The sequence below is a fragment of the Dunckerocampus dactyliophorus genome, chromosome 11 (assembly GCF_027744805.1).
Source record: "Dunckerocampus dactyliophorus isolate RoL2022-P2 chromosome 11, RoL_Ddac_1.1, whole genome shotgun sequence".
Classification (NCBI taxonomy): Eukaryota; Metazoa; Chordata; class Actinopteri; order Syngnathiformes; family Syngnathidae; genus Dunckerocampus; species Dunckerocampus dactyliophorus.
The window spans coordinates 9,934,895-9,947,422 of record NC_072829.1 but is presented as its reverse complement, the minus strand read 5'-3'; the positions used below and the strand labels follow the sequence as shown (position 1 = coordinate 9,947,422).

The 12,528-nt window shown below is 40.0% G+C and overlaps 1 protein-coding gene across 6 annotated transcripts in view; it reads right to left on the bottom strand.

Moving 5' to 3' along the window:
• Positions 1 to 425: 425 nt before the first annotated feature.
• The window catches only part of diaph2 (diaphanous-related formin 2), a 471,153-nt gene continuing 459,050 nt past the window's right edge, over positions 426 to 12,528 (bottom strand). For all 6 annotated transcript variants that reach the window (XM_054792014.1, XM_054792019.1, XM_054792018.1 and 3 more), the window contains one exon: positions 426 to 5,429. In XM_054792014.1, the coding sequence (XP_054647989.1) occupies positions 5,365 to 5,429 (65 nt within the window). In that variant the 3' untranslated portion in view covers positions 426 to 5,364. The remainder of the gene's footprint in view (positions 5,430 to 12,528) is intronic.

The window sequence follows — 12,528 nt, the reverse complement described above, 5'->3', positions numbered from 1 at the left end:
ATAGATTATTTCTACTTGTATTTATGACAAAAACAGTCTTAATACATCATACATACATTACATCTTAATGATTAAAAAGTTGCATATGGAATACAGGAAGTGAATAAATGTACTGCATTAGATGTGGAACGGACGGGGGGGTAGGATTAAATAAGCTTTGCTTCTTCCTACTCCTTTTGGACATGTGGAACTATGTGATGTATTCCACTGTAACTTGTATGCATGTTCAAATACAATGAAACTATTACCATATATTTTGGATTTTTTTAATATGAAAAATAGGGTTTTTTTGTTTTTTTTTTAAGAAAAGCATATCACAAGAAAAAAAAAGTTGTGAGGACAAATTAACATTTTTACTAGATAATGATAAGAAAAAAGTCAGAAAACGTCACAAAACTGTTAAGAGAAGAAAGTCACGTCACAAGAAAAAAACAATAATTGTAGCAAAATAAAGTCTTAATGTCACAAGTAAAACATTAAAATGAACACAAATAAAAAGTCGTGGTTTATATGAGTAAAACGTGAAAAAAGGTGAGAGTTTTATCAAAATAAAGTCATACAGACACAAGAAAATGTCCGTGGTAGCTAGTGCCCTCCTGTATGCAGTAGTGTGCTGGGGAGCAGCCTCAAGGAGAAGGACGCCACATGCATGGACAGCCCGGTGAGGAAGGCAGGCGCCGGCATTGGCACTGAGCTGGACAGCCTGACATCTGCGGCAGAGCCAAGGACACCGAGGAGGCTCCTTTCCATCATGGACAACCAGCATCATCCAATACAAAGCATCATCTCCGGACAGAAGAGCATTTTCAGTGGCAGATTACTATCACTGCCGAGCTCCCGTGAAAGACTGTGCAGATCATTCCTTGCCCATGCCGTGAGACTTCTCAACACAACAGAGGGGGAACGATCAATACACACAAAAGACTGGACCTATGACCTTATTATGTATTATTTTGCACTTGAATTTGAAGTGATTTGTTCCGTATTTATTTATTTAAGCATTTATTTATTCTTATTCTATCTTCTTATGTTTCTTATCTCTCCTGTCGTGCCTTGTTTGTTTCATATTTAAGAGATTAAGTTTATTATGACACTTTTACAGAGCTGCTTGAAATGTGAATTTCTTTTGGAGAGCAATAAAGTATCGATGCATTTAATGAGGATGTTCCTAACAAAGTGGCATGTGAGCGCATGTGAGAACACAATAACACACGCAAACACCGAGTGTGACTTTTAGAAATCAGTTTATAAAAGAAAAGTGGTTATTATTTAGTATCATATTCCATTACATATTCTGTGGAAGGAGAGGGAGCAATGTCCTGGTTTCCTTTCCACCATGTTGTCAGGGATACAAAGGTAGCATAATGCTTTTCAAGACCAATCAACATCGGAAGGTTGGCAGCAGCTTAGCACAACATGGCCACCAAACAAAGTCCTGTTTGGTCGGCAGCGACAACTCAAAAAAGGAGGAAAAGAGGCAGCTGGGGGACTATTTGCCGAACTTTAGCACATTTGAAGAAGAAGTTAGTGGCAATGTCGAACTCAGAAAAACACATCTCGAGCAAATCTTTTCTCTTGTGAGGTAAAGTGACTGCAAACCACCGCTAAGTTTTTTTTTTCTTCTCTTTCTTTTAATTAAAGTGCTTGCCACCCATCGTCTTTTTTTTTTTGTAATGGCACCTTTTTTAACACCTTTTGGAGGCTTCACACTCCTGTCTCTGAAGCTAAAAGATGGCGGCCCTTGAACACAGCACACATAAATAATGAGACAAGTTTTGCTATCTTCAGTAAGAAAACACAAGATGCTAAAAGACAATTTGGGAAGGGAATACAAACACTTCGGGAAGATGAGCGATGGTTTGAATGCTGATTCTACTCGTCACACCAAATGCAGCAGCGACAACCACAAGTTTTTTACACAAGAACTTTTTTTAGAGCATAAGAAAGACCACCTAACTCCCCGTTGTCCTCACATAAACATTCCTAACTCCACAACGAACCTTATGTATCTAATTCCATCCAATGGATAAAATACAAAACAAGCCCTAACATTGTATATACATTATTTGTCAAACCCAAAGAGAGCCACGCTCCCTTTTTAAAATATCAACATAAGCTTTAAAAATAAAAGATTTTTTTTTACTTTTTTTTTTTTTTTTGTTAAAGGTGGTCTCATATTTGTTAAATTAAAAGTTGGCACATTCAGAAAGACAACTGTTCAAATGCAAATGGGCAAAGTCCAGTCAAATTAACCAGAAATAATAACTATGACATCCTAAGTTTGCAGTATGGAGTTAAAAGAAAATAAACAAAAAAATATAAAAAGCTGGGGAAAATATGTAAACCGTATTAGGGCCACACTGAAAAGACAAAACTGGAATGACTGGAATAAAAGAAAATAATAACATAATTTTACAGGAAAATATCACAAAGTTACAAGAAAAAATTGGTAATTTTATGAGAAAAATTTTGAGAGTAGTAATTTGTAATGTAATGTTACAAGACACCAAGAAGTTGAAAATAAATCTTAATATTATCAGAAAAAAAATACAAATAAATAATTTAAATGTTACCACATATGTTTTTTTAGACTGAATCCTAATATTAACAGAAAAACAGCCAAACTGTTGCAGTGCCACGATGTATGCAGCAATGTAGCAATATTACAAAAATAAAATTGTCATTTTTCAAGACAAACAAAGCTACGAGAAAAAAGTTGCAATAGTGTCGTGATGTCACAAGAAAAAAGTCGCAATGTGACGAGAAAAAAAACGTCCAAAAAATTGTTCTCTGGGAGGAAAAATGCTTTTGCGTCGTTTCTACAACACAAAAGCCACAATGTCACGCAAAAAGCGTAAATTCAAAATATTACCAAAAAAAGTCGTAAAGTTGTAATATCAAGAGAAAAAACCAATGAGAGAAAGTGTTCATAATATCACATAAAAAATGTTTACTTGCTATAAATTTTCAATATTAGGAGCCTAATGCATTATGTTTCATGTACATTTTCAACAATATTCTTTTAAAATGACCACTGTTTTCCTGAAACACTTCTTCAGCAAAATAACATTACTGTTATAGATTTACTATGACTTTTTTGTTATTGTTTTTTTGGGTTATCTCTATTCATTGTGGCCCTAATAGTTATGACAGGTGTTTTTTTCTAAATCAGACACTACAGTAAAGAAAAGGAAAAACCCACTTAAACAAAAAACAGATGACACCCATTTTCCGCAGAATCTTCAAGGAGCTCATTTTGTACAATCATAGGGTGTGCAATTGTTGTCAACCACCTCCAAGCATCATGGCTCCACCTTCAGCTCAAATGATTGCAGTTTTAGTCAGGAAAATCTCAGAAAGACATTATTCCAATGGCGCATCCTATTGAATCCTAAAGAATGCCGTTTGTGTTGTGTGCTGGTGTTTGGACGCTGACTGGCTAAGACAAGCAGCATCTTGACTCTGGCCGTGGACTCGTTGCTCGTTGTTTGCAGCATCTGCTTCCAGTTGAGGGCAGCGAGCGAGTGAGCGGTCGAATAGACCGGGGGCACCCGAGGCATGAATACATGAATATGCAGCCGAGGCTCTGTTCCCTAAAAGTGCGGTCACCAAGCTATGAGCTCTATTATCTTAAACACCAACAAGCACGAGGCGCATTCTGTTTGTTGAATGTTTAAAACTTCATTAGTTGGGAGACGCTACTGAGAAGCAGCTGCGACGAGCATCCCACCAGGGAGCGCTGGCTCTAATTTGCTGTGATCTCAGTGGCTTTATTTTCTTTTTTAAACTCTCGCCTTGTTTTCAAATTGATGCATAAAATATGCCCTGTGGCTCACCATCGCCGAAAAACATGATGCATTTTGTTCAGCGATATGAGGACGCTTACAGGCTACAGCGGATGGAATCTCTTCTGATTAATTAATCAGCTTTTGTTTGAATGTACTTCGAAAAAGGCCTAAATGTTGGTTTTGATCTAATGTGGGTTTCCCGAAATAGGTGAGTAAAAAACAAAACATCCTGTCAATCACGGAGGAGCGTAAAAAAACCTATGCATCCTGACGAAAAGGGAGTTGTGTATATAAAAAATGAATCTTGTCGAAAGGGAGGTGCATTAAAAATAATATGCAGCCGGTCGTAAAGAACAAAGTGCATCCTGTCGAAAATGGAGGTGTGCAAAAATGAAAATGCATCCGGTCAAAAATGAAGGTGGCATAACGAACAAAATGCATTCTGTCGAAAATGGAGGTGGCATAACGAACAAAATGCATCCTGTCGAACATGGGGTTGCATTAAAAAAAGCATCCTGGCGAAATGGAGATGCGTAAAAAAACAAAACGCATCCTGTCAAAAAGGGAGGTGTGTATAGAATCAGTGGATCTTGTCCAAAGGGAGGTGCATTAAAAATAAAATACATTCTGTTGAAAATGAAGGGGGCATAAAGACCAAAATGCATCCTGTCAAAAATGGAGGGGCATAAAAAAAAAGCCATCCTGGTGAAATGGGGATGCGTAAAAAAACAAAATGCATCCTGTCAAAAATGATGGTGCATGAAGACTAAAATGCATCCCGTCAAAAATACGAGGTCAAAAAATAAAATGCATCTTGTCGAAATGGAGGTGTGGAAAAAAAATAAAATGCATCATGTCAAAAATATGACGTGCGTAAAGAATAAAATGCATAATGTCCGAAAATGGAGGTGTGTGACGAATAAAATGAATCCTGACAAAATACAGGTACGGGAGAATTAAAATGCATCCCAACTCAATGGAGGTGCGTAAAAAAAACTAAATGCATCTTTTATGTAAAAATAAAATGCATCCTGTCAAAATGGAGTTGTGTGAAGAACAAAATGCATCATGTCGGAAATGGATGCGCGTGACGAATAAATGCATCCTGACAAAGTACAGGTACGGAAAAAACGAAATGCATTTCAACAAAATGGAGGTGCGTGAAAAAATAAAATGCATCTTGTCAAAAAATGGAGGTATGTAAAAATAAAATACATCCTGTCAACACGGAGGTGCGTAATAAATGAAGCCCATCCTGTAGAAAATGGAGGTGTGAGTCACATGCTCTGAAGTATTAGCGCTTACGTTTACGTCGCTCCATCTTCGTTTGCGTGCCAACGTGAGTCCTGCTGAGTGAATGACTACATGATGATAATGTTTGTCCGTGGTGGACAAGTATTTGTCATAAGCAGCGTAGCACCGTTATGGCGGCCTTATGTTTGCTTCCCTTGAATGACCTTGAATGACAATATGGAGAGTCCACGTGTAAGGCATGATGTGCTTGCTGCCTGCATGTGTTTGCATGAGTATGGGACACAGTGACAGGATGCCGTCCTCCAGGTCCTCTTTGGCCACATCATCGAGCTTGGTGGTTGGTGTTGTGGCGAGAGCGGGATCGTTCCAGAACTGCACGGCGGTTATCTGATGACAAGAAGACGAACACAATCAGGAGAGCAGAGAGAAGCTTGCATTAAACATACACAGAGACATGCAGTAAGTGCACACATGCAGATGCGTGCAAAGCTTTTTACAGGCAGGTTGTAAATAAACAGGACGCTTCCAGGAAGAGACTGAATGTTTAGCTGATTACGACCAAGGCCGTGAATCATCAGAGTGCTCCAGCATCATCTCCTCCTTTGCATGCCGACACAATGAAACAGCACTTATGTTGTCAAGGAGACGCCAACATGCACCAATGAGGCAAATTAGAAGGAGGTCAGCGGAACTGGATCGCCATTCGCTTGCCTCCACATTAAGCACGAAAGCAGAACTTTGTGGGATTTTAGTGTACACAAGTGGAAACAATCAGTAACATACTGACATATTTTTGAAACCCTTGAAAACGTAATGATTTGTTTGTAAGAAAATAACACAGCCAGACTCCCGCACTGCTTTGATATTTTTGTAAAAAAAATAGCCTTGTGGTCAAATTTAGCATTTTTTTAAACTTGGATATACTGTATAGCAGCATCCATGCTAAATGAGTCAGCACACAACCATTGTCGACAAAGCTGGCACAACAAGTGAGTACAAAGATGCTGTGTCTTGCCTGCAGTCAAGCATGGTGGTTGGGGCTGCATGAGTGCTGCCAGCACTGAGTTCATTGAGGGAAAGTTGAATTCCAACATGTACTGTACAGTTGTTGAAAGTTTTATGAGGGCATTCCTTACATTTTCTATTTCTTCCAATGTTGTCTCTATACAGCCAGTCATTCATTGTGGTGCCACTTCACATTTTACTGTCAGGGTTGGACAATTCCCACTCGTGGTTGTTGGCCAGCATGGTGGCAGAGTCATCAAGCGTGGCCTGCTGTGCTCTCCAAGCACCGCCGCATCCCACAAACGCCATCCCCTCGCCAGATGCACATGGCTGGACACAAGCAGGAAGTTCCTGGAGATGACTTCCTGCTATTCTCCAAGAGTGGCGTCTGAGGCTTGCCAGGCATTCATCCATCCACAGATTGGGCGACGTTGAATGGCACTCCCTTCATCTATCATGTCAAGTAATGAGCAGACATGGATGCTTCCTGTTTGTTTTCCCTTCTTCCAACATGCAGATGGTGCACAGGAGGAGAGAAGGAAGACGGAGCACGGATTTGAACGTGTGCAAACAACATCATCATTCATCAACGCTCACACGTTGCTGTGATGTCTACAGGTGATCGGCACTCTGTGACACATTCCCGACGAGCTTCGGCAAAACCAAAACAACGGAGAACAAATTTGGTCGACAGCAAGGTGGATTTTTAATATAGTCATAAATTGAATTTCATTTATTTACCCACAGGTAGCAGTAGGAGTGGTTTTAAAATGGAGACCAGCAAACAAACAAACTGAAGGATGAATAAGCCTTTCATAATTAAACATGATGGGATGATGGGTTAAGTTATGGAGGCAAAACTTTTTGGAATACAAATATGCAACTATATGACAGGAGCACGCTGCTGTTTTAAGGACGTACTGCAAAAACACTACTCAACAACACTCTGTGTGACAGGATGCACAACAAAATGCTAGTTGAAGTTCCTCCATGTGACAGCAACGCTCTGCTGTTTTGAAAGACTTAAGTGAAAGATCCTCTCTTTGACAGGATCTACTACAAAATGCTAGTCAAAGATCCTCAAGACAGGAGCGCCGTGTTTTTAAGGACCCTCTGTAAAAACGCTATTCAAAGACATCATTTCATTTACAGTCAAAACTCATTTTTTGTACGCCCCAGATTATGTATGATATTGCACGTAACAGTACGTAACAGTAGTGCACGTATTGCACGTAGCTTTTTTGCCCGGCACTGTATCGTTCTGCAAAATGGAGTGGCCAAACAACGGACCCTACACGTTGCTGACTCACCGTCTGTCCACGTTTTTAGTGTGACTGCTAAATAACACTCCATGGGGCCAAAGAAAGTTGCGATTGCCCGAAATAATAATGATAACAATAACAACAACAACAAACTTTTGAAATAAACTAAAAGAAAACTGAGGTACTACTGGATTTGATTCATAAAGCAGCTGATAGCTAAGGAAATATACGCTAACATAGTAGCTGGGGAGGCATTTACTGTATTTGCTCAACTGCAGAGAGTACCAGGTCCCTTCAAGGGGTGGAGATGTGTTCTTTTTTAACACCATTAATAAGATGATTCCTTCTGGATCAAAGTCATAATGTTTAGCAGCAACATTTCCTCTTTTCAGTCCACAGTTCAAAGGCATCTGCAGCCCACCTTGGCACATCTTGGGTTAACTAGGTGGCAATCATGCATTTTTATAAGAAAATCAATAAAAGAATTCTAGAATCCGAACCTAATCCTACCCTAATTGAGTTAATTGCCAGCTGTTCTTCAAATTACTGACAAACCAACAAGATGTTTTGCAAGTGTTTAGTCAGCACAGCAGTGGACAAATACACTGCCTGTGCACACACACTTATTTATTTTTATATTCAAAGTAGGGAGTAAATATTGATAGAGTTAGCTAAAGGCGAGCATGGTGCTAGCGGTGCATTTAGAGGCACAGTTTGTTGATCCACACGCACTGAGCATGGGATCACACAAACATGTAGCATTTTTGCAGCTAATGATGTTTTTTTTATGCAGCGGTTCCTCGTAATGTAAGAAGCCAAAACATAGCCGCACAGACACACGCACTTATTTTCCTCATGGAACACACTGGAGAATGTTCAATGATAGTTGCTGATGTGGGAAATTGGTTCCATATTGCATTTGTGGTGCCTTTTTGAATCCACACTGACAATAAAGTGGAACATTTCTGTGACTATTCATGGGAAGACTTCAGAAACGTGCATGCGAGTGGCAGCTTTTGTGGAGTGCCAGGTCTACTCGAGTAAAGGTTGATCAAAGACCTTTCCAAGAAGGGACACAAACTTCAGAGAGGGTCTTTGAATTTTACTGTTACATGTTCTGTTGTGGCCTCTCCTCAATGGGACGCCTCAAGTACAAGGTGAGGCTACAACACGAATAAAAAGTATTTTTCCACGTTGCGTTTAACAGTGACCGACATGGTTTCCAAAAATGCTACTTGTTGTCATTTGAAAAGCATTTTATAGGAGCCGCATGGGCAATGAATGATAAAGTATAAAGATAAGTTAACCACTGCATAATAAACCAAAGTATAACTAAAATAAAGCACACGGAAAATCTCTGACAGGTGATAATTTATATTAAATGACCCTAAATTCTTAAAAGTCATGTACCGAAAATGGAATTAATTAGAAGCAGGTGATAATTGGAGAAAGGCTGTTATTTCTTAAATGCAAAAACTCATTCTATACTTTATGATGACTTGTTATTTTTAGTTTAATAATGATATGGGGCACTGAAAAAATCAGTTTTTTTTAACAAGTATATTGCACTACACAGCAGCAACAGAACCAGTGTTGTAATAGCGGTCAGGAGCAAACTGCTCAGCCAGCATTCAGTAACATTTTACGCATGCAGAGATAGATAAAGTTGCTGGATGTGGACCACTCATGAGACTTCAAATGCAGCTATTGTCATCTCATGGAATTAATAATAATAAAAAACAAACTACACCAAGACGTTGCCTACAGTCACAGCTGTTAATGCCACCCTTTATTGAAATGTATTTTCTCCGTAGGGTGGCTGGGCTCTCCCTTAGAGATAAGGTGAGAAGCACCTCATCCGGGAGAACTATGGAGTAGAACCGCTGCTCCTCCGCATTGAGAGAAGCCAGATGAGGTGGCTTGGGCATCTGATCAGGACGGCTTCCCGGACACCTCCCTGGGGAGGTGTTCAGGGCATGCCCAACTGGTAGGAGGCCTTGGGGAAGACCCAGGACACGGCCTGGGAACGCCTCGGCATCCTCCAGGAGGAGCTGAACAAAATGGCCGGGGAGAAGGAACCGCTTAGGCTGCTGCCCCCGTGACCTTACCTCGCATAACTGAAAGAAGATGGATGGATGGATGGATTGAATAGACGCATTATACAGAGCATTTGCTGTAATTGCAGCTCATATTGTACTGAGCAGCCAGTACTTCTTCATTTCTGGTTTTCCTCACCTCATCAGTGGTACCCTTCTGTGGCTGCATCACAAAAACGGCCAAAGAAAAAGCAAAACAGTTAATTCTTTAGATCAGGGTTCTCCAAACTTGTTCCACCGAGGGCTGCATACTGAAAAGTCAAAGAATGCGGGGGCCACTCTTACATTTTTTAAACCAGCCCATGTAAACATGCCGAGACCTTTTTATACATTTCTACACAGCCTGCATCTCAGCTTTGTCTTCTCAGTCACAAAGCGTGTTATTATTATGAACTTTTTCTACATTACACTTTTTGTTTATTATTTTATTTTTTAAAAACGTACTTCTTGTCCATTTTTTCTCAAAATATTATGACTTTATACTGTTGCTTTATTTTGACTTTATTGTCGTAAAATTATAACTTTTTCCCAGCCTAATTTTCCAAAAAGTGCAACTTTATTCTTTGTTTTGTTTGTTTCTCATGTGACAAATGTTTTCCTTTAATATTTCAAATTGCTATTTTGCTATGCCATTTTTTCTCTTAATATTCTGTTAATATTATGATTTCACTCTCTTGATATTTTATCTTTACTCTTGTAAAACTCTTTTGTATTTGTTGTCTTTTTTCATTTTTGCTATTGTTTTTCAAAATGTTCTTGTTTAATAGTATTTTTGCACAGTGCCAAAAGCAGCTGCAGGCCGTAAATGGCCCCCGGGCTGCACTTTGGACACCGCTGCTTTACATGTTCACTGAACTGACATCTCAACATTTGTTAACTTTCCATGGTTTGAAATCCAACTTTTGTTTTCCCCAAACTCTACCACTTTTGGAGAGTTCTGTCTTGATATTTCCGTTGCGGATTTGATTTCAATAATGCTTTGGTAGACGGGCACACACTCTGTCTCTCCAGCAGACACACACTTTCCCCACATTGCGTTGCTCGCACACGAGCGCATCCTTTGTGTGTACTGTATATCATGATGATCCCTGCCACCTGGGAGAGGCCAGGCATAAGACAAGAGTAATGGAAGGAGGAGAGGATGCCAGGATTACTAACCAGCCAAGGTAAAGGCCTCAAGCCGCCATTGTCAACCCTCTCAGGTCCCTTTTGGAGTGCCTCCATTGAGACGTCATTTCATGTTTCGCCGGACCATCAAGTTCCTCTCGCTTGCCCCAGCCCACATCATGTTGACTTCTTTGTTCCTGTCATCTATGGCTAATTGCACAGCGTTACATCATGACCCACGCTTTCATCTGCTGGAGAAGAGATGGCAGTCGTCCATCTTCCAACATGAAGTACCTGGTGGGATTACCTCTCTGCGGCCAGCGTAATCAGGAAGACTTTGGGATAGGCTCACGCTGCAGTGCTTGAATATCATCATCCTTTAAGGCCGTTCACGTTGCGTTCACGACTACTTTACGGAAATGATGCAATGCCACAAAATTGGAATATTTACAAATGTTCTTTGCGCACTGCCACCCAATTTACACTTCACAACTGTTTCCAACCAATTTACTCATTGGCACGCAAAATTGTGTACCACTGTGCGGACAAAATGAGTGCTTGAACGAGGCTTTATATTTGTGTTTCCGTTCATTTAGACATTTTTAATGTGTGAAAATGCTTAAATTAGGAAAAAAAATGTGTAAAATTTGCTACAACATGCACATTTTTTGGATAAATAAGAAGCCATATTCAATCACGAAACAGCATAGTTTATTAATTAATATATTTTTCAAAAACCGTGATAGAGTGAAGCCGCAAAATCCGTGTGAGGGAGAACTGTACTGCTACCACAAAGCGTCTTTGCAGGGGCACAGGCAGGCAGCGAATTGTCCATAAGTCATTGATTATGTGTCTAATGATGATACAACTATCTGTATTAAATGTATGCTAGTCTTGCAATGCATTATGACCGCAACCTTTAAATACCATCTTTCTTAATATTAAGTCCAATGAGAACATGAATGAGACAGCAGACTCCAAGGCAGGAATTTAAGTGCACTCGTTTGTGATAATCAAATGTATTAGGGACACGATTTCCTTCGTATTTCCGACTCGCTGTCTTTTTCCTTCTTCTGCACTTCCTGCTTTGATGAGGTGAAACATCATAAATTTGATTACATCTCAGCCCCGACATGTTGCTGCCTCACCCCCGCTGTCAAAAGGGAGAGCATCTCTAGCAACAGCAACTGCCGTAACCTTCTATCGCCTCTTTTCATCTACCCTCCCTCGCACCTTTACACCCCCACCACCTCCGACAGCTCCAGAGTAATGGAACTCCCTACACGGAGACAAGATATGGCGTATAAATGGGATGCAGGGGGAGAGTAGCTATTTCTTCTCGGTGAAAGTTATGGCCCGGGTATCGCGAAACTACAGTTGCGGCAAACACAGCTCCTCGTTCAGCGGTAAGAGTAATCACTCCCAACAAGCATCGGGGGATGGAAAATAGCTCAACTGGAGAAAGAGAAGGTGCGGAGGAAAGAGTAAATGTGATACTTTCTGTTGAGTAGCAGTCCGGCCTAAATGATTTAAAGAATCAGATGCAAAGAAATCCATGGTTGTAGACTACCACAATGTATCCCAAAGAATCTTTTGGACTTGTTTCCATCAATACAGTATTTAATTTGGTAAATCATCGTAAATTGCAACAATAAAAAACACACACATAAATACATTATACAAAAATGCATATAATGTGTACCAGGGGTCATCAACGTGGCGCCCACGGGCACCAGGTAGCCCCCCACGACCACATGAGGTGCCCACAAGCCTGCTTTTCATTCAGGTTTTCAGTTAGTAATGAAAGAACAGTAGAAAGAAATGCATTCTGAAATACAAAATGTGAGTTGTGGACACCAACATTTTGTTAATGTTCTGGTAAAACAAGCATATTCACTTTGTTTGGGTTTAAAATAAGCTCTGAAAATAAATGTTACAAAAATGAGTACCTCTTGGCCATTTTCATTTTGTAAAAGTAGCTCTCTCAAGGAAAAAGGTTGGTGACCCCTGCTGTAT